General features: G+C 42.1%; 1 protein-coding gene across 2 annotated transcripts in view; it reads left to right on the forward strand.

The window, feature by feature from the left end:
• zbtb16b (zinc finger and BTB domain containing 16b) overlaps positions 1 to 23295 on the forward strand; it is a 59881-nt gene that overhangs the window by 7526 nt on the left and 29060 nt on the right. For both annotated transcript variants that reach the window (XM_063016298.1, XM_063016299.1), the window contains exon 3: positions 19580 to 19677. In XM_063016298.1, the coding sequence (XP_062872368.1) occupies positions 19580 to 19677 (98 nt within the window). The remainder of the gene's footprint in view (positions 1 to 19579; positions 19678 to 23295) is intronic.

A 23295-nucleotide genomic window follows, 5' to 3' on the forward strand; every position in this document is an offset into this window, starting at 1 on the left:
TAGTATTAAAGAAGTAATATGAAAGAGAAAAGTTGCATGTGTTGCATTTTTTTAGGTAGATAGATAGATAGATAGATAGATAGATAGATAGATAGGTAGGTAGGTAGGTAGGTAGGTAGGTAGGTAGGTAGATAGATAGATAGATAGAACTATTTACTCATTATAGATTCAATGTTCCCCCAATTACAAGCTGTAATGTGTTTAGTTAGAGTCCTGTATAAAACAAATCTCTTTCTTTTGCTCTTTCTAATATTTCTCTTATTTTTTTGACAGTTGATTTACAATAATAAACACTCTTTTCTACTACTTTTCTACTTGTCAGGGGTCACATATTGTCAGGGGTCACATATTGCAGTATAAGTAATGTAAGTAAGTATTGTCATATTGCCCAGAGCTTATTAATATAAATTGACAATTTTGTGAAAGTAATAGACAGTTTATAAGCCATGTGTGAATTTCCAAGTTGTATATTAATATACATGGCTAGACGTTTCATTGCCGTTTTATAAGGTAAGCTATGAATACTTTATTGACAAGCAGCTTCTCACTAAGCTTCTCCAAAACCTTTAAAATAAATAATTACTGATAAGCACTTGCGGCTCAGCAGCTCTGACTAGATGATGGATATTTACCCTTAACTGTTGTCTCACTGATGTGGTTGTGTGACTCGTGTTTCAATGCAGAAAAGGTTAAGGAGCCTGATACTAACAATAGCTCACCTTTTGCCCCAGTTGAGTAGGTTCCAGCCTTGGACAGGCTAGGACTGGTCAGCTAGTCGTACCAGTTAAATAGTGCAACACAAACCTTTTGGTGTATTTGAATTTGATTCATCACAGTTCAATAGTGTTTTTTGGTAATGCAGGATATTATTATAGGCAGTTTATATTTTGTGTGATAGCATCAGCCAATAAGCATCTTCAGCTTCAGTGATCCTTGTAACAATTAATATATTTGTGGGGCTTTAAGCCAGATTTGACTCCCTTATCTTGAAAACTAAGCACAACCAAGCAAACCCTATTACAGTTAACTTCTCACACTGGTTCCAATAGTAACTGCACGGTATCATTTTCACCACATTTTTTTCCCAGAACTATAATAGTGTCTACTAGAACACTGAGAAAACTCTAAATGTAAAATTTGGGATTCACAAGCTGTTCAGTTTGCATCCTTGCAATCGATGCTTCACTTCATCACGTAGGTGTTCACTGGGTTTGAGGTCAGGACTCTGTGTAAGCCAATGGGGTTCCTTCAAACTGGACAAACCTTGTCTTCATGGACCTCACTGTGTGCACAGGATGTGGCTAAAACTCCCAAACTAAAAGTATTTTGTAAGGCCCTTCACCACTACACAATATCCAGTTTTCAATCAGTGTGATGGTCAGTGAGATCAGTGAGGTCATCAGCATCAGGTCATAAAAAATCAATGCCTCATAAAATGACCCATTCTTCACAGAGCATAAAGCACTAGAGCATTTTAAATACAATGTTCATGCTGAAGAACAGCATTCGAAAGTGAAAGGAAAGAATAAAAAAAGAAATTCTTTCTGTAGATTCATTAGTAAAAAACAATAAGGTAATTGTATTAAAGGGCTGATGGTCTTTACTAGTATTAGCAATATCATTAATAATACTCTGACCGACAAACAGGCAGATGAACACAATGGTGGGAACTTTTTGAATAAAAGTTTAAAGACATCTCGGCAATCCCGGTACCTATTAAGTTTTTACAAGACAAATAATCACTGCTGGCTCCTCTTATTGATCCTAGTTGTGTACTGATTAAATCTGGTGTCAGTGATTGTTCCCAAGTACATACATTTATTTATTCAACTGATCTTCCCTTAATTATAGCAGAGTGAACGTGAGCAGTGTCTCTTCTAACATCACTAGTCCTTGTTCTTGGTTTTACCCATATTCATGTTTAAAATAGAAATAACACGTCAACTACTCTTCTAACAGACTTCACTGTTCACGTGAAGTGAAAAGAAAAATGACAAAATTATATGCATAACTTATCCTCCAATTCTACATCCCAAAACTCTCCTTTGCATATAAACTGCAAAAGAAAACTAATTTAAATAAAATATATATCAAATATTTCGAAATATAGTTGCTATAAACAAATGACCACCTACACAAAATGGCCAAGAGCATGTGGGCATCTGATCATGAACTTGTCAGATATCCCAATCCAAATCCAAAGGTGTTAAAACACGTTTGGACCTGCTTACCCTCTTTGTAGCAATAACAGTCTCTGATCCTCTGTGAAGGCCTGTATCCATTCAGTTAAAAGCCAAATCAGTTAATCAGTTAAATTCAATCAAATCGTCTGAGCATTGTTCAGTAGGGACGGGGTCAGGGCTCTCCACATCTTGCTTGGTGCTCAGAGGTCCTCGAACTGTAGCTACTTGTGAGTTGGAAAAATATAATTCATTTTAAATTAATGATTTTATACATCTGTTAGCAATCAGTGTGGCTATCCACATACTTTTGACCATATAGTATATCTTATCAGACTCTAAGCTCTTCTCGAGTAATGCACCTGGGTTGCTGACCCATGTAATTATCACTACTTAGTATCCAAACCAAAGATGCAGCACTACAGTTAGGTTCAAAAGTTTACATACACTTGTTAACGAGATGTACGGCATTCTGAAACTGTTTTCCTTGTTTTACTGAATGTTTGGAATCAGCACATTAAGGCTGACCTAAGGTTGTTGCAAAAAATCTTGGGGCACCCTTCTAATTTTTGAATTCATGTGTTTCAGCCACAGGAGTTGCTATGTGTAATAATAAATTATATAAAGAAACTTTAGCATTAATGTGCCCCTGTGCACGAAGTAAACTCTATAAAGACATAAAGAAACTCCAGTGTCCTAAACAGAGCCCTGAACCATGAACTGGAACAACAACTGAGGCTTTCTTGACCAAAATCAGTGCCCAGCCATCCAAATGCTTTTTTGACTAAATGGGCACAAATTCCCACAGACATTCTTCAAATCTTGTGAGAAGCCTTGTGAGAAGATCACATAGAGGTCACTTTATTTTAATACTGTTTGTTTTTGGTCAGGTATCCAAATACATTTAGTTATATAGTGTGTGTAGGTATGTGTGTGTGTACACACTAACAAGGAACTAGGGGGCCATGACACAAACTTTAATTCATTATAGAACTTCCCACATTATCCAAATTATTTTTATAAGCTACCTTTCGAATATTTCTGATCCAGCTGATTTGGTTTCCAAATAAACTTGCCTTGCCTTCCGATTTGGTTTGACTTGGTTTGGTCTTTTAATGCCCTGTGCGCCGCATCTGTGGAGACCTTTGCCGCTCGGCTCTAAGTGGCTTTAAGTCGATCTAATGTGTACTCACAACACTCTGCGGGCGGCAGCACAGATGAGTGGAACGCATGTGTGCAGGGGATTATGGGAACACAACTCGAGTGCTGTGGAATCTTGGCGATCGGGAGATCCTGGAGCTTTTCACTGGCTTCTGCTTACAGAGCCTTTAAATCTATCTATTGTCATGCAGGGAATAGTGGGGGGTGGAGAAAAATAGAGAGTAGCTAATCATTCTACATATTTACTTTAGTCATTTCTGTGTCATTTTGATTGAATATATTACATCACAATACCTGACGCTTTTTGTCTGACTAGTTAAATTAATCAGTTACTCTGTTAAGCAATCGATCATGACTTGACTGAAAGATCTTACTGGTCAGTTCTGGTAATGGAAGACATACTGGTGTGTTCAGAGCCCCTCAGGGCTTTCTAGATCCTCTATTGTTTTCTCAACTGCTGCTTTTCTTTACATTCTTTTGTTTACCCAGCTTCTTTGTCTGTGCTTAAGAAGAACTCCAAACCAAACTAAGACCCTCACTGCTGTTTAAAATAATGATTTACAAAACTGTGTCACAGTGAGAAAGGTATTGATGTCATTTAACTATGAATCCAAAAGTGTGTAAATTAAAATTCTTGATCAATTTAAGTAAGTAGAGATTTGGGTACAACCATCATGAGTGCACAACCAGCCTTGTATTTTATGTATGGGGTTGTCTTGTTGAAACCTTCGTACATCTCGGGCGCCTCGCTTCAGTCATCTTTCCTTTAATGGTGTGTAATGCCCCAATGCTGTTTAAAAAAAATCAGCCCCATATCATGATGCTCCCACTTCTGATCATACACATACATTTACATTTTCAGCTTTTAGCAGATGCCTTTATCCAAAGCGACTTACATTACAATTACAGTATACAGTCTGAGCGATTGAGGGTTAACGGCCTTGCTCAAGGGCCCAAGAGCAGCAACCTGGCAGTGGTGGGGCTTGAACCAGCGACCCTCTGATCACTGGTCCAGTACCGTAATCACTAGGCTACAGCTGGCCCAGCTGGTTGCTTAGGCTGTAAGCAACCTTACTTTTTCAAAACAGGACGAGCTGAATTTTTGTCAGTACATTCATCTAAAAGTGATGTCTTGCTTGTCTAAATGTTTGTGTTCATGCATCCTTGTGGTTTTTATTAGCAGAGAAGTTTTACCAGAGACGTTTGGGATGTAGGAACATAAATGGTTGCAGATGGTGCAGTTTTTTGCTTATTTTCTGTGTAACTATTGTTCCTGCTGCTTTCAGGTCATCCTGCTATTCTTTTCAATGACTGCTGGCTTCTTTCTTAACATCTCTATCATTAGTCAGGGGCTATCCAGCTTTTTCTATGTGTGGAGCAGCCTTGATCCAGCAGGGTAAAGATCCAGCATGGTTAGATGCTTTGAGATCTCTGTACTCTGTGCCATTCATTTTCTTGACAGATTTCCAGTTCCTGGTACTAAAAAGATATCCCAAAACATCATGCTACCACCACCAAGTTTTACAGTTTGGCAAATGTGCATTGAAAGATTTACACTAAAGATAACGTGTATTACCAACACATTTGCACAACATTGTGAAGTCTTCTAAATAATAATGATTTGATGATTTCAAGGGCCCCAAGTAGACAAAGAAGCCACCTATATGCACTGATACAAAATTTGTTGAGGTAACATATGGGGGCAGTTCTGTAACTCCTTAGAGGGCTTTTTCATCAAGCGTGTTTTCCCACTAGTAAATTATAAGTATCCTTTAGATATCTAGATATGCTTGATTAGTCGTAGCCACTGCCCTCTGCTACTCGGTGAGGAAAGGTGTCACAGTAGACACTGATGAAAGTGCTGTTCTAATTTGCTGACTAAAGTTAGAGGGGTGGCCTGACCTAGGTAGTGTGACTTTAGTTTCTAGCACTTCGTGCAGGATTCATCAGTGCAAAGACAGTCTAGGAAATATGGTTATGTTCCTACTCTTCTTCATACAGACACAGTAATGTTTTGTTGATGGTCAAAGCTCTGGCATATTAAAATATTAAGCCAAATATTATTTTTCTTTTGAATTAATATGTATTCTGTGAATGGGCAAACCGACAAACAGATACATCCAACCACTGCAAATATATTTTACTTTTGTTTATTCCAAACTGAAGAATCAGTCAGATAATGATTCACTAGTTTTTCATATCTTTACGTGTCACCAAGCAGCTGATAAGGTGATTGACACCCAGGGCCCAAAAAGTTACGAGTGGACAGTATTAACTGTGAGAGCTCAACAATACCCCAAGTCATCAATGGATAAACAATTTTGTGTAGAAGAAGAAAAAAAGCATGGCTGAAGCAAACCCGGTGGGGTGGAGGATTTGCTTTGTCATGCTTCATTAGTAGCTCGGCCCCTGCCTGCCTATTGAATGATCTTTGTCATCTATAGGAACCTCCGGAATCCTGTCGTTCAGGACTTTAAGTCCTCCTGTATCTCATTTTCCCCCCAGAGCATATTATCAGTCCCACACAGGATGCTTTCAGGCCTTATCTCAGCTTAACAGGTCAACTCCTCTGGGGTCAGGTCAAACCACTGACCTCTGGCCCTCCTCGGGTGGTTTTTTCTCTTCTGTCTTGAATTGTTTCTTCTGTTCAAACCTTTCTTTGTGTACCGAAATGTGAGTGTGTGTGCTGTAGAGGTAGCTGTGGGGGATGTGTGGACACTTGTTTGCTGACAATCTGATACTGATACAGTTCAGAAATTGCTCTCATTAGGTACAGAAATATAAACCCGGGCTCTTTTGGGTCAGATTTTTTGCACTGACCCCGAACTAAGAACTTTAGTATGAAGTATCTGTTTTTCAGACATCAATGTTATATTTATATTTACACTTTTGGAGATAAGAGATCATATGGATAAAGGTTGTGGACACTCTTGCTAATGGTTGAGTTCAGGTGTTTCAGCTGAACCCATTGTTAAGAGGTAAAAAATAGTACTAGGATGACAGTTTGGAGAAAGCCCAGTTCTGTCCAGCATGACTGTGCTTCTGTGCACAAAGCAAGATCATTAACGCCATGATTTGACGATTTTGGTGTGGAAAAACTTTAGCGGTCTAGAATGGAAAATTTTTCATCATGATGTTTTCAGTTTTTTCTTAATGCCAGCTTGTTCTCAAGCTTTAAAAGTCATTTAAATAGAGTTTGTGCCTTAGTCCACTTTTTTTCTGATGGCAAATATTCTTTTTTCTGCCTTGATAAATCTACCACTCTATAACTCTTAAGAACTTTTAATTTTAGGTTATTTGTAAAGTACAATAACAATTCATTCACTTGAAACATTAACGTTTGTTCGGAAAGTCATTATGGGCATAAATCCTCTAAAGTTTCTCTGGTCTCGTCCATTCCATCATGCTCTGTTCAGATTATAGCCAAATATAAAGCGTATTTGAATATTAACAACCTAAAAAACAAAAAAAGATTTGTATTATCAAGATGCAAAACAGTCTCACATTAGTAACTCATTAGTAATAAACACAAGTGCTAAAATGTAGGTTCACCATGTCCGAGACACAAATCTCGACTTGGACTGCTTACTGTCCATTAGACGTCAAACAGGAGGTGCTTGCTAGCCTGAAGCCCTCTTCATCCAGCGAGGGTGTCATATAAATAGTCATAAACAGTATGGAAAGAGTTGTGGTATTCATGGTTAGTATTTATATACTGTCTAACCTATCAGATGTAAAATAGTAATTAAAAATGGCCACAAAATGCATTAAGCATCTATTTAGAAGCACAATGTAGGGACAGTAGTAGCCTAGTTGTTAGAGCAAAGCTCTTAACTCTCTCAGCTCCAGGGGTTCCACAGGGTTTCCCCTGACCCTGCACTATGACCCCAGCTCTGAAACAAGCTGGGATGTATGGAAAAAGCATTTTATTTTACTAATATATGTATTACAACTAAAGGCATCCTATTCCATTCCAATGTAAAAAAAAATCTGGCATTTAGTGATATTGAGGACAGCACTTCCTCAGTAGCAAGAATCAGACACACTCCAGTGAGTCTTCTTTCCAACATCAGCCGGACATTTGAAGCATCGGAAAGTCCACTCTGCAAAATGGTAATAGAGCTCTTACAATAGACACTGGATTGCTCAGAGTGTCAGTAGGTCCAGTTCTCAGTGGGGGTGCTCACTATTAAACTGGTCTCAGTCTTACAATGCCTTCAGGTCACTGAGTATCCGACACAGCGATAAACTGCTCAGAATCTCTTCTGCTGGTCAACAAACTACACTTAGTAAAGATGTCCTTTATCGCTTGGCTATGTGTGCTTTTGTCTTATTAAATATGTTTACAGATGAATGTGGCTTAAATATTTTCTTCTATGTGTCAGATTTGGCTTGTCATGACAGTGGGAACAGCAAAAATGCCATTTAATATATTTAATTCTGATCTGGACCACTTTTACACATGGAACTAAAGTCAGTCTAACTTGTGATACACAACTTTCAGATTGGGATTAACTTTTTATACTTTAATTATGATATTTTATGATATTAATAATTATAGTCTATAATTATAGACTATCACCTAATACATAACAATAAATAGATTTACACTCATCCTATGTAAACTTACAATAAATTGTGGATTAAATAAAAGTATTTTTAAAAACTGAGGTTTTAATTTATTAAGCGCTTGGGTGGCACAGGGGTAAATTACACTAACCCACTACCCCTAGGATCCAGGATTCAAATCACCAGCAGTGCCGGCAGGGCGGGTGGGGTTGTGGTGTACGAGACCACTAGATGGATTGGCACCCTGAGAGAGGTGTGTTGCTGTATTAAGGGCTTTAAGTCTGCCAAAAAAACACTCTCTTAATCATTACACCAGCCCTACTAGCCTGAACTTTTGATTCGGTGCAGGGTGGGTCCTCGGATTCATGCTGTTTATGCCAAACTCTAACCACACAATCTGCATGGTGTAACGGAAATCAAGATCAATCAGACTAGGCAGATCTTCAACATTTGCCCACTGTACCCTCAAATTCCTGTTCTTTACTGACGGGAGTGAAACCCAGTGGGGTCTTCTGCTGTTGTAGCACATCCACCTTAAGGTTCGATTTGTTGTGCCTTCTGAGATGCTTTTCTGGTCAATTTTAAAGCGTAGCTATACAATTTACCATAGCCTTCCTGTCAGCTCAAACCACTCTGACCATTCTCTTTTAACCTTCCATATTATACATAGTGTTCCCCCCACAAAACTGCCACTCACTGGATGTTTTTTTAGATGTTTCAAATTTTATGTGTGAAAATCCAATGGGATTCGTAATATCGAAATGCTTAAACCAACAAACAGTTGAAGTTTGAACACCAAGTAAAACTCCTGATCCGAGTGTTGATACATTGTGCTGCTCCCACATGACTAAACAGTGGATAATTACACAAATGATCAGGCGTACAGGTGTGGTCATAAAGTGGTCAATAAGTGTGTGTTTATTTTATCCTGCCTATTTTTGCTCTTTATAAGCGACAGGAACGAAGGGAGTGGTCGCTTCATTTATGTCTTTAGCTTTTCTCTTGCAATCGTGGCAAATGCCTCTGGTAAAACTCTCTCATTGGTAATTCAGCGCCGCTCTAGTATCCCTCAGCACACATCAGTTCCTGAATTGCTCTCTCAGTGGGAAAGGTGCTCCAGCAGGGCCCAGGCTGCCATTAATCAAAGCCACTTCTAGCGGGTCACTCCAGAAACACAGGCGCTCGGCCCTGTCTCCGACAGACAGCTCGGCGATTTGTCTCCTTCCAGTGAAACGCGACATTTTAATGTCTAAATTTTAATGGGAATGTGTAACAACGGCCTGTAGAGACTAATGGACCATTATCTTTTCACATTCGTTCTTCTCAGTCCAGCTGGAATTGTTTTTCCGCCGAGTGATTGAGCGAACAGCCAGCGCCATGTGTATTCATAAGCTTCCTATTCTCTCTTTTATGTACTCCCGGGATTGTTTGTAGTAAAATGTATTTTTCCGAGCTGTGCTTGTGGATCTTCGCTCCGGGTAGCTGAAGCTCTGTTGTAGTTTTTTTATTGGTATGACCGTTGTTGGATGAAATACGTTCAGAAATACCATTGATTTGCTCAGAGGAAGCTGCTTAGAAGATTTCTCTCATGCCTTTGAGCAGTGATTAGGTAGCATTAGGTGTCTTTTGCTTAAGCGGAGACCTGCGGCGTATTTTAAGCATCAGACCGCTGTGCTGTCTGCATTTGAGTGAAGATTGTTTATGTGGACGTGTTTGGTCAGACAGACTCCTTTTGGCTCTGGTGTTCTGGCTGCTGGGTGGAATGACACAGCAGATATCCCGACATGTGAAATTCTTCCCCACATTCATTAGCTGTAATCTTTCCTCATTATCGTTTTTCTAGCATATAAATCTGTCATTATATTGGTGTGTTCATTATCTGAAAAGGGTGCAAGGGTGGAGGTGTTCGTTCCATGTGACAATGTTTTATTATTATTATTTATGCAGTTGTTAGTACTGTATTAGTGTAATTTCACAACCAAATTGACTGAAAAACATCGACTTCTGGCTGTTTGTCATGCAAAACAATGTTCCATTATGTTCCAGGGTCATAACTGATGTCTTTTTATATAATGAATTTCAGTCCTGTTTAAAAACACATTAAAAATTCACATTTATACTAAAACGTATTTCTGAAAATGTATTATTATCAGTTTGTGGGTGATATATTCATTAAATCGGAATCAGTTTAAAGCTTGTAGACTTTGGAGTGCATCTGTGGGAGTTTGTGCTGCCAGTTTAAAAAGCAGTTATGAGGTCTACTAAAGAGTCTATGGAGTTTTGGACCACGCGTTGTTCACATGATGATGCCATAAAGTCTGTGGGTTGGGGTGTATACATTTTTGCTATATAGCATATGTGCTCATAAATATGCCCTCTGCAAGACAGGTTCTTAGTTAAACAAACACAAAAACAAAGAAAAAATGCAATCAAATTGCTGTTCTCTCATGAAGTTTGGAACACAGTGGTGAGCCACAACCCATCATTGCATGTACAGACTAATCCTTTGGTGGATCCTCCCTTTATACCCAATCATGATTCAGTCACCTGTTACCAACTCATCTGTTTATTGTGGAATGCTGTAACTTATATATTCTATAAACTTTTGACTTTTATTTTGTCCCTGTCCCAACTTTTTTGGAGTGTGTTAATAAAGATTCAAGGAAATTGACAAATCAAAGATGCCTTTTTTCAGTCTGTCCATATATTACAGCATATACATCAGTATATGTATATCCCAGTCTGTCCATATAATACAGCGTCTACATCAGCATATGTATATCCCAGTCTGTCCATATAATAAAGTGTATACATCAGTATATGTATATCCCAGTCTGTCCATATAATAAAGTGTATACATCAGTATATGTATATCCCAGTCTGTCCATATAATAAAGCGTATACATCAGTATATGTATATCTCAGTCTGTCCATATAATAAAGCGTATACATCAGTATATGTATATCCCAGTCTGTCCATATAATAAAGCGTATACATCAGTATATGTATATCCCAGTCTATCCATATAATAAAGCGTATACATCAGTATATGTATATCTCAGTCTGTCCATATAATAGTGTATACATCAGTATATGTATATCTCAGTCTGTCCATATAATGAAGCGTATACATCAGTATATGTATATCCCAGTCTGTCCATATAATAAAGCGTATACATCAGCATATGTATATCCCAGTCTGTCCATATAATAAAGCGTATACATCAGTATATGTATATCCCAGTCTGTCCATATAATAAAGTGTATACATCAGTATATGTATATCCCAGTCTGTCCATATAATAAAGTGTATACATCAGTATATGTATATCCCAGTCTGTCCATATAATAAAGTGTATACATCAGTATATGTATATCCCAGTCTGTCCATATAATAAAGCGTATACATCAGTATATGTATATCCCAGTCTGTCCATATAATAAAGTGTATACATCAGCATATGTATATCTCAGTCTGTCCATATAATAAAGCGTATACATCAGTATATGTATATCCCAGTCTGTCCATATAATAAAGTGTATACATCAGTATATGTATATCCCAGTCTGTCCATATAATAAAGTGTATACATCAGTATATGTATATCCCAGTCTGTCCATATAATAAAGTGTATACATCAGTATATGTATATCCCAGTCTGTCCATATAATAAAGCGTATACATCAGTATATGTATATCCCAGTCTGTCCATATAATAAAGCGTATACATCAGTATATCCCATCAGTATATGTATATCTCAGTCTGTCCATATAATAAAGCGTATACATCAGTATATCCCATCAGTATATGTATATCCCAGTCTGTCCATATAATAAAGTGTATACATCAGTATATGTATATCCCAGTCTGTCCATATAATAAAGCGTATACATCAGTATATGTATATCCCAGTCTGTCCATATAATAAAGCGTATACATCAGTATATCCCATCAGCATATGTATATCCCAGTCTGTCCATATAATAAAGCGTATACATCAGCATATGTATATCCCAGTCTGTCCATATAATAAAGTGTATACATCAGTATATGTATATCTCAGTCTGTCCATATAATAAAGCATATACATCAGTATATGTATATCCCAGTCTGTCCATATAATAAAGTGTATACATCAGTATATGTATATCCCAGTCTGTCCATATAATAAAGCGTATACATCAGTATATATGTACATATATATATATATATATATATATAATATATATATATATCAGTTACATCGATTTTGTCAGACTTAATCCCCCTAAACATGGGGGGTTCTCTCTAATTGCTTTCAACCCTTTTGTCATTGTCACAACACTGGGGCAGCTTCCAGCCCATAAGCTCTTTCAGAAACCGAGTTCTGTCACGTTCACGCTAGCCGTTTGTGTCTGGCGGCGGTCTGAGGCTACTGATTGTAGGGCACTAATAATTAAGGGCTCTCCAGCAGGAATAAAGGTTACGGCCGGAGCCCGCTGCTCATATATGCGCCGCACGCGTCTGCAATGTGTCTGGCTGTGTGGCTGGAATTCATATGAAAGGGCTGCAGGAGGGGCTGGCACGTCATTGATATGTACAGCGTGACTCAGATAAACACACCGCACTACCCAGAATTTTCAGCCGCATTAGGCACATTCAATTTAAAACAAATATTTTGAACCAAGCGGGTCAGGTGACGGGGTGAAGGACGTAGACGTGACCGATTCGGACCTGACGTTGTTATCTTAGAGCTTTTGCTGTGAGTGAGCTGTGAGTGCTCTATCCAAAAAGAACGTACATATTTGTCCAGGTCGAGTGTGTACCCACTCTAATGCAAGTGTTTGATTTTTGATAAATCTTACACATAAGTGTTTTTATACTCAAACCTGTTGTAACGGTTTGTGGGCTAGACGGACAGGAGGGGCGGACACAAACGCGGAGATGTGGAATAGAAACTATATTTAATAATAATAAAGACAAGACAGGGTAAACTGACAGAACAGGACTGAACAGGACTAACGGACAGGCGAAACAAAGACTAAACCGGCTAAACAGACTAAACAGGCTAACGGACAGGCTAAACAGGCTAACGGGGCTAAACAGGCTAACGGACAGGCTAAACAGGCTAACGGGGCTAAACAGGCTAACGGGGCAAACAAACAGGCTAAACAGGCTAACGGGGCTAAACAGGCTAACGGGGCAAACAAACAGGCTAAACAGACTAAACAGGTTAACGGACAGGCTAAACAGGCTAACGGGGCTAAACAGGCTAACGGACAGGCTAAACAGGCTAACGGGGCTAAACAGGCTAACGGGGCAAACAAACAGGCTAAACAGGCTAACGGGGCTAAACAGGCTAACGGGGCAAACAAACAGGCTAAACAGACTAAACAGGTTAACGGACAGGCTAAACAGGCTAACGGGGCTAAACAGGCTAACGGACAGGCTAAACCGACGAGACAGGTCAGACAGGTCAGACAGAGCAAACAGAGCAAACAGAGCAAACAGAGCAAACGGACAGAGTACCAGGAGCAGAGAAAACAGACGCAAACAGAGTTACCATGAAAATAGTCTCCAACCAGCCTTTCCCTGAGCCTCTCCTAAATAGTAGCAGCTGGGGCTAATTAGCCCCAGCTAACCAATCAGGAGAGGGAGGCTGGCCGGAGACTGGGGAGAGAAGGGCGTGGCACACTGGAGCACAGGATCACCCTGAGGCTCCAAGCGTGACAGTAGGCCCCTCCCCGAAGGCACGACTCCTGGCGTGCCCAAATACAAAAACAAAAAAGGAGGTCCTGGACCTTGAGGGGCAAATTCGAAGTCATTCAATATGCCTTGCAGTAGGCATGATAGGAGACCAGAAGCGCTGTCGGGGAGCGCCGACGAGAGTTCAAAAGCACCGTCGGGGGGCGCCAACGTGGGAACAAAAGCACCATCAGGGGGCGCCAACACGGAAACAGAAGCGCCATCTGGGGGCGTCATCTCGGAAACAGGAGCGCCATCTGGGAGTGCCGACGAGGAAACAGGAACGCCGTCGGTGGGGGCCGATGAGGAAACAGAAGCACCTTCGAAGGACACCAACTCTGGAACAGGAGCGCCATCAGGGGGCACCAACTCAGGAACAGAAGTGCCGTCGGAGGACACCAACTCGGGAACAGAAGTGCCGTCGGAGGACACCAACTCGGGAACAGAAGTGCCGTCGGAGGACACCAACTCGGGAACAGAAGTGCCGTCGGAGGACACCAACTCGGGAACAGAAGTGCCGTCGGAGGACACCAACTCGGGAACAGAAGTGCCGTCGGAGGACACCAACTCGGGAACAGAAGTGCCGTCGGAGGACACCAACTCGGGAACAGAAGTGCCGTCGGAGGACACCAACTCGGGAACAGAAGTGCCGTCGGAGGACACCAACTCCGGAACAGCGCCATCGGGATGCGCCAACTCAGGAACAGGAGCGCCATCGGGATGCGCCAACTCGGGAACAGGAGCGTCGCCGAGGGACGCCAATTCGGGAACAGAAATCAACTGCGGTGAGCCTGGCGAAGAGGCTTCGGGAGTCAGCTGCGGTGAGCCTGGCGAAGAGGCTTCGGGAGTCAGCTGCGGTGAGCCTGGCGAAGAGGCTTCGGGAGTCAGCTGCGGTGAGCCTGGCGAAGAGGCTTCGGGAGTCCGCTGCGGTGAGCCTGGCGAAGAGGCTTCGGGAGTCAGCTGCGGTGAGCCTGGCGAAGAGGCTTCGGGAGTCAGCTGCGGTGAGCCTGGCGAAGAGGCTTCGGGAGTCAGCTGCGGTGAGCCTGGCGAAGACGCTTCGGGAGTCAGCTGCGGTGAGCCTGGCGAAGAGGCTTCGGGAGCCAGCTGCGAGGACCCTTGAGAAGAAGCATCCGGAGTCAGCTGCGTGGACCCTTGAGAAGAGGCGTCCGAAGTCAGCTGCGTGGACCCTTGAGAAGAGGCGTCCGGAGTCAGCTGCGTGGACCCTTGAGAAGAGGCGTCCGGAGTCAGCTGCGTGGACCCTTGAGAAGAGGCGTCCGGAGTCAGCTGCGTGGACCCTTGAGAAGAGGCGTCCGGAGTCAGCTGCGTGGACCCTTGAGAAGAGGCGTCCGGAGTCAGCTGCAAAAACACTGGAGAAACGTCATTAATCAGCTGCACAAATCCTTGAGAATCTACTTGATTCAGCTGTGAGAACCCTGGGGAGGTATCCAAAGTCACTTGCGAAAACACTGGAGAAACATCATTCAGCTGCGAGGACCCTGGAGAGGTGTCCGAAGTCACTTGGGAAAACACTGGAGAAACATTCAGCTGCGTGGACCCTGGAGAGGCGTCCGAAGTTAGCTGCGAAAACACTGGAGAAACGTCATTCAGCTGCGAGGACCCTGGAGAAGAGGCGTCCGGAGTCAGCTGCGAGGACCCTGGCGAAGAGGCGTCCGGAGTCAGCTGCGAGGACCCTGGTGAAGAGGCGTCCGGAGTCAGCTGCGAGGACCCTGGCGAAGAGGCGTCCGGAGTCAGCTGCGAGGACCCTTGAGAAGCGTCCGAAGTCACTTGAGAAAACACTGGAGAAACGTCATTCAGCTGCGAGGACCCTGGAGAGGCGTCCGAAATCAGCTGCGAAAACACTGGAGAAACGTCATACAGCTGCGAGGACCCTGGAGAGGCGTCCAAAGTCAGCTGCGAAAACACTAGAGAGGCGTCCAAAGTCAGCTGCTTGGACCCTGGATATGCGTCAGAAGCCAGCTGTTTGGACCCTGGAGAAACTGGACTCAGCTGCGAAAACACTGGAGAGGCGTCCGAAATCAGCTGCGAAAACACTGGAGAAACGTCATACAGCTGCGAGGACCCTGGAGAGGCGTCCAAAGTCAGCTGCGAAAACACTAGAGAGGCGTCCAAAGTCAGCTGCTTGGACCCTGGATATGCGTCAGAAGCCAGCTGTTTGGACCCTGGAGAAACTGGACTCAGCTGCGAAAACACTGGAGAGGCGTCCGAAATCAGCTGCGAAAACACTGGAGAAACGTCATACAGCTGCGAGGACCCTGGAGAGGCGTCCAAAGTCAGCTGCGAAAACACTAGAGAGGCGTCCAAAGTCAGCTGCTTGGACCCTGGATATGCGTCAGAAGCCAGCTGTTTGGACCCTGGAGAAACTGGACTCAGCTGCGAAAACACTGGAGAGGCGTCCGAAATCAGCTGCGAAAACACTGGAGAAACGTCATACAGCTGCGAGGACCCTGGAGAGGCGTCCAAAGTCAGCTGCGAAAACACTAGAGAGGCGTCCAAAGTCAGCTGCTTGGACCCTGGATATGCGTCAGAAGCCAGCTGTTTGGACCCTGGAGAAACTGGACTCAGCTGCGAAAACACTGGAGAGGCGTCCGAAATCAGCTGCTTGGACCCTGGATATGCGTCAGAAGCCAGCTGTTTGGACCCTGGAGAAACTGGACTCAACTGCGAAAACACTGGAGAGGCGTCCGAAATCAGCTGCTTGGACCCTGGATATGCGTCAGAAGCCAGTTGTTTGGACCCTGGAGAAACTGGACTCAGCTGCGAAAACACTGGAGAGGCGTCCGAAATCAGCTGCTTGGACCCTGGATATGCGTCAGAAGTCAGCTGTTTGGACCCTGGAGAAACTGGACTCAGCTGCGAAAACACTGGAGAGGCGTCCGAAATCAGCTGCTTGGACCCTGGATATGCGTCAGAAGTCAGCTGTTTGGACCCTGGAGACACTGGAGTCAGCTGCGAAAACACTGGAGAGGCGTCCGGAATCAGCTGCTTGGACCCTGGATATGCGTCAGAAGTCAGCTGTTTGGACCCTGGAGACACTGGAACCCGGACCACATTAGCAGTGGGCGCTTTGCTGCATGAACATTTGGTTCTCATGAGGCCCTCGAAATCCTTCACCGAGTTCAGCTCAACTCCCCTGTCAGACCAAAGCTGCTTAGCCCACTCACGAGCAGCACCCCTCAGCCGAGACATCATAAATCGAACCTTGTCGATTTCAGTTGGCTGGGGGTCCAGAAGGTTCTGCAGGTAGAGCTGGCTCTGTAGAAGGAAGCCTTCAACCCTATGGTTGCTTCCATCATAAGGAGCCGGCCTACTAAGCGGGAAGACTTGAGGAAACCTCATAGAGCCAAAGTCTGGGAAAGTATGAACCAGTAACATCTCGCTGTGTCCTATAAGGGAGACTATTCTGTAACGGTTTGTGGGCTAGACGGACAGGAGGGGCGGACACAAACGCGGAGATGTGGAATAGAAACTATATTTAATAATAATAAAGACAAGACAGGGTAAACTGACAGAACAGGACTGAACAGGACTAACGGACAGGCGAAACAAAGACTAAACCGGCTAAACAGACTAAACAGGCTAACGGACAGGCTAAACAGGCTAACGGGGCTAAACAGGCTAACGGACAGGCTAAACAGGCTAACGGGGCTAAACAGGCTAACGGGGCAAACAAACAGGCTAAACAGGCTAACGGGGCTAAACAGGCTAACGGGGCAAACAAACAGGCTAAACAGACTAAACAGGTTAACGGACAGGCTAAACAGGCTAACGGGGCTAAACAGGCTAACGGGGCTAAACAGGCTAACGGACAGGCTAAACCGACGCAGGTCAGACAGGTCAGACAGGTCAGACAGAGCAAACAGAGCAAACAGAGCAAACAGAGCAAACAGAGCAAACGGACAGAGTACCAGGAGCAGAGAAAACAGACGCAAACAGAGTTACCATGAAAATAGTCTCCAACCAGCCTTTCCCTGAGCCTCTCCTAAATAGTAGCAGCTGGGGCTAATTAGCCCCAGCTAACCAATCAGGAGAGGGAGGCTGGCCGGAGACTGGGGAGAGAAGGGCGTGGCACACTGGAGCACAGGATCACCCTGAGGCTCCAAGCGTGACACCTGTCAAGTCACTCTGTGTAAAAGGTTAATACTTTATAACACTAGAAAGATTTATGGCTGCATTTTTATTTTTAGCTTCATCAGTTGAATAAATTCTAGTGTTTTGATACTAGTCTGCCCTGCGCTGGACTGGCGCCCCGTCCAGGGTGTTTCTGTGTGCCTTGCGCCCATTGAAAAGCTGGGATAGGCTCCAGCACCCCCCACGCGACCCTAATTGGATAAGCGGTTAAAAAAGTGAGTTAGTGAGTGTTTTGATACTAAATAAACACATAGAAAGATCTAGGAAACATCTAATTTTTCATATAACGATAAAAAAAATAATTTTAATTATATTAGTGGTAAATTAGGCTAGCCCACTACCTTTGAGATCCAGGGTTCGAATCACCTTCGGTGCTATCAGCCAGTCGGGCATCTCCCTACAGACATGATTGGCTTTGCTTAGGCCACATGATGGATTGGCATCCTGTCTGTGGTCTGTTGCTGCATTGTGCCCAGTGATTCCAAGGAAGCTGGACCCAACAGACCTTTATGTGATCTTTTCAGCTATAACAACAGCCACGAAAGCCTTCTCACAAGACTTTGAAGTATGTCTGTGGGAAATTTTAGTCAAAAGAACAGTTGTATGGCTGGGCACTGATGTTAGATAAGAAACTGCAGGGGATGTTTCAGTTCATTCCAGAGCTGTTCAGTAAGGCTGAGGTCAGGAAAAAAGAAAAAATGTCTTTAATACCTTTAAATTTACTGTGACCCCTTCTGCATCTCAGTTCACTGCATGCTTAAGAACATCATTGATTAGCGCTCTAATCCCTGATAGATATACGAATATGAACTATATTTAGAGAAACACAAAATTATTATCGATTTTAAATCAAATTATACTTCATTTTCTTAGAAAGCACCATCCTCCCCGTAGACATGAAGTACATTTGCTCCTGCAGGTCGGCTTTTCAAACAGGAGAAGCCAATTACCTCAAGATCTTCTGTAAAATTCAGCCACAATTTGCAGCCCTGCTGATTTCGTCATGTTTGACGCTCCATTTCCTACAGTTTAAAAGCCTGTAGTAGTATCATTCCGAACACACTTCATGGCCAAGTCATTTGTAAGTGTTTAAGAGGCGGAATGAACTCATTAGCTACGAAGCCGTCTCTTTCAATTTCACTTTAAGATTCCCGTCAGTTTTCTATTCACGAATACCTACAAAACATCACCTCCATGTGTGCATGCTGAATGTTGCACTTTTCAAATAATACTAAAAGCATAATTTTCTCTGGGAAAGCTACACATTAGATCCTGTTCATCTGACCCAGATTTAGCCATCAGACTGCCAGAAAGAAAAGCATAATTCATCCCAAGAGAGAACTCCAGAGACTTTCCACCGCTCCAGAGACCAGTAGCAGTGTGCTTTGCTTTGTTTTATACCAGCGGATGCTTAGCATTATGCATGGTGGTCTTAGAAAATGGAATGGGGAATGCATGATAAATGGCATCTGTGCTAAGGTTGCTCCCAAATGCAGTTTGGAACATTGTAGTGAGTGGTGCGAATGCATTTAAGTACTATGTGGTTCCATAATGTTGAAGCTGTTGTTTTACAATTATATAATCTGCAGAACAGTTAAGCAGGGCAGCACTAGTAGAGCTAGTAGGGCAAAATTTCAGTTTCAGAGTGGCCCATTGTTTATCAATGTGGTTTATGTAGTAAAACTAAGTTTTTGTGCCTGTTGTGATGGTTTTGGATAAAACAAAACTGTTGTCTATATACTTTTGGTCATGTAATGTTTATGCATGTCTCATGTGCTTTGTTTTGTCCACAGGAAACTGCACAGCGACACAAAAACATTTGGTTGTGAGTTCTGTGGAAAGCACTTCTTGGACAGTTTACGGCTGAGGATGCACATGCTGTCTCACTCAGGTACGTCACACTACGACACATCATTACATTATCGAGGAGACATGGTGCAAAGTGGCCTTTAACGTGGCCTTAATTTGCAATTCACTAAGACTGTAGCTTATTATTAAATAGAAATAATTTATAGAGCTGCTAAACAGCTTAGGAATTTAGAGAAAATGCAGGTTTCAACAAGGCCAAAACAGGCTCAGTGGGTCCACAGTTTTAAAATCAAGTGTTTTCCCAATATAATTTTAAATGGTTTAATTACGTTTTATTTTTTATTTACTAGTGTTTGTGGTCAGTCATGAATCACTAGGAAAACTTTGTGTATGGCAGGATTAGTACACATTAGTACATTGCAGGGAACCTAGAGGCAATTTAGAGCTGCCAATCCTACTTCTGCAAGAATTGGAAAGCAAAAAGAAACTGGAGTGCCCAGATGAAATCCCTTCCAGACATAAGAAGAAGAAGTAAATACTTCTTCAGACAGTGACTAAAGGCAAGGAAATAAACCACTTCTGCTCCTACGCTACTAGGTGTTCCAGCATGTCTCCTAAAATTATCACATTAATTAACAAAACTAAAATACATCTACTTTAATTGGCCAAACACCAATTTGGAAAAATAACCCATAATTAAATGGAATCCAATACCAGAGATAGCAAGGACCTGGCAACCACTTTAAGTACTTTAAGTACTTTCAATACTTTTGTAAATCAAGTGCAATATGTAACGATGCTTCAACACCGTTCAAACTTTTTGTGTAATGCCCAGTTGTTATTTGTATATTAATTTAACAAGAAAATGAGGTTTGCAGGTTGCCAAGAACATGGCACACTTTCTTCCATTTTATACCAGTGTGCCAGTTTTTTATGCAGAAAAGGGTGGCACAAAAATTGCCTTACATCCCGCCTTGTGTGTTTGAGGTTGAGATCATAGATAAGTTAGAAGACCGTTATGGTTATCTAAAATCTTTATGAGACTAATAAGCCTGAATCAACAGATTACTATCAACACTTGTTCTTGGGAATCAAATGCACAGCGTCAATATTTATCAGAAACTTTTATAGAGTAAGCTTCAGTTTACTCTCTTACTCAGTACTGTAAAGTATTTACACAAGCTAGAACACTGTACTTTGGTCAAACTGGTCACAAGTTTTGGCGTATCGTTGTGTCCTGGTTCAGATCCAGTAAACTGGCAGTGTTTTTGCACACTGATGTTTAAATTGGCCAATTTACAGAAGACCAGGTGATGCAACAGAACATGACAGTCTGTACTATTAAGCTCCACATTCTGCTTTTAATCCATGAGAGTGTGTAAAAGAACATCTTAAATGGAAGCAGCACATCCGGATTCATCATTAAAAGACACTTGTTACACTTGTTAAAACCATTTTCTTGCAAAAGAGTGAAAACAGGAAAACATTAAGGTTTTTGTTTTCCAGATTATCTCGGTGAAGGGTTTATTGCACAATTCTGAAGGCATGAATTACACTGTATTAAAGGGACTTTCCTCTGTTCCTGTCCACTTGCCAGACTTTTGTTTTTATCATACCAGTGTGGGTGTTTGGATCAAGGATGACCTGCTGTAATATTGCCAGACTTCTCATAGTTTTATGACAGTGTAAGCGACATTCATTGCCAGATGAGTAAAGAGATCATTTAGATAAATAGGCAAGGCATGTACAGTAATGGAAAAATTATGTAATCACCTTTTGTTTTTGTAAATTATTATACACTTTATCTGGCCAACAGTATTTGGACGATTATGTTTTAGAATATTAAAAAGAACTTTATTTTTAACTTTTCTTTTGTAATCAAAATCCATATTGCAGTTTTTTAAAGTTATTATTAAAAATGGGAAATGGGATTGGTGCATCCAACATGGAATTGGTGGCAGCAACATCAGGTTAAGTGAAATGCTGGTGCTTATCACCAACTCATCACTCGTCAGATTATTAAAATTTCAGTTTAATTTTTAATAACGTGAGTCTGGTGAGGTCATGCCCACTAGGTCTTGGGGTCCTGGAGAGCGTAGTTGACCTTGCTTTTTAAGTGGAAGGTCTGGAAGAATACGATTTTAGACACCCTTAGAGTGGACCATACCATTTCTGGTCTCATCTGCCCGCTTTCACTCCCATTATTGGTAACGTCTTCATTAAGGTTACGGTTGCACTTATTTAATACCCTTTATTGGTTTTTGAATTAGATTGTGTCAAATGCATATTGATGAATGCTAACAGTCAGCTAGTTTCTCATTTAGCTAACAGCTAGAGAAAGGCATTTATCTAGAGAAAGGCATGTGGTAAAGGTGGTAGTTCCTGCTCCTCTTTAAACATGTTGATCTGTCTATGATGCCAATGTTCAAAAAGCTGAAGTTAGAAAAGAGGCAAGTGGGTGGAATTGTGTTAACTGAGACAAAATCTAGGAAAATAAATAATACTAATAATAATAGTAATCTTTTTTTAGTAATTTTCCAAGTAAAAAAACATTATCCTTATATAACCCCTTCTGCTGCACCTGCTTATAACCAAAAATCCAAAATATGTGAACAATTTGATCTCAGACCCACCCTGGCATTGCTGTCTCTCTCTCTGTGAGATTTTGGTTGCTCTCTCTCTCTCTCTCTCTCTCTCTCTCTCTCTCTCTCTCTCTGTCTGGCTGTCTAAAGAGCGTTGTTGTTGCTTCGAGATGGTTGGCGCTATGACAGCTCTTCCCTCGCTCTGATGACATCATCAGCTGCCTGCAGGTCTGGATGTTCTGCCAGCATTTCGGTGCATTTATGATCGCTCGCAGATGTGTGTCCAGGAACATACTGTACCCAAATCCCTAAATTAATCAAACTTGAGTGCTCTCTGAAACAGCACAAGCACTGGGGCGGGAGAGAGGGAGGGAGGGAGCGAGGGGGTGGAGGACGAGGCCTAAACATACAAAACAAAAACGAAAAACAGGGACGAAAATAAAGACGCGCGGAGCAGGATAGCGGGCGTGCTGGGAGCGGGTTCAGTCGATGACTGGGGGGAATGGCTGAGCGCTGTTCTAACAGGATGTGACAGATTGGGTTGTACGTACAGAAAGTTAAATGGGAATGTCAAAAGGTGTGGCAGTGTTTGCCAGCTTGTGTGTGTATAATATATTTCTACCAGATGTGCCAGTTTGCATTAAACTCTTGAACATCTTGATGTAGGAAGATTATTAATAAATGATAAATGCTCCTGTAAAAATATTACTCTTATTCAAACATAAAACTAATCAGAGACGCCACTGTAACCATATAATTGCAGACCTATTTACATAAAATAGAGCCAGTATGGAATCGATGTGTCTCAAAGAGCAGCCCACAATAAATGACAACGTGGAGCTTTCATGGTTGAACAATGATAGAAGCAGGGTGGGAAATAAGGGCACAGTAGAAATATCTAAAAGCCTTTTTTTTCGCATTTCCCCCGTTTGTCCCGTTTTGTCACTTCCAGTTTCTCTGCTTCTTGCATCAAGTCCACGCTGGCTCAGGAGGCCTACAGTGTAGCCTTTGCCCCTTCTGCCATGCCTTAAGTCAGTGGCCACTTCTTTAAACCAGCCAGCAGTAGAGACAGTAGAGAAGTCAGTGTTGCAGCAGCAATGAGAAAAACCCTGTCCTTC

This window comes from Trichomycterus rosablanca, chromosome 20 (assembly GCF_030014385.1).
Source record: "Trichomycterus rosablanca isolate fTriRos1 chromosome 20, fTriRos1.hap1, whole genome shotgun sequence".
Taxonomy (NCBI): domain Eukaryota; kingdom Metazoa; phylum Chordata; class Actinopteri; order Siluriformes; family Trichomycteridae; genus Trichomycterus; species Trichomycterus rosablanca.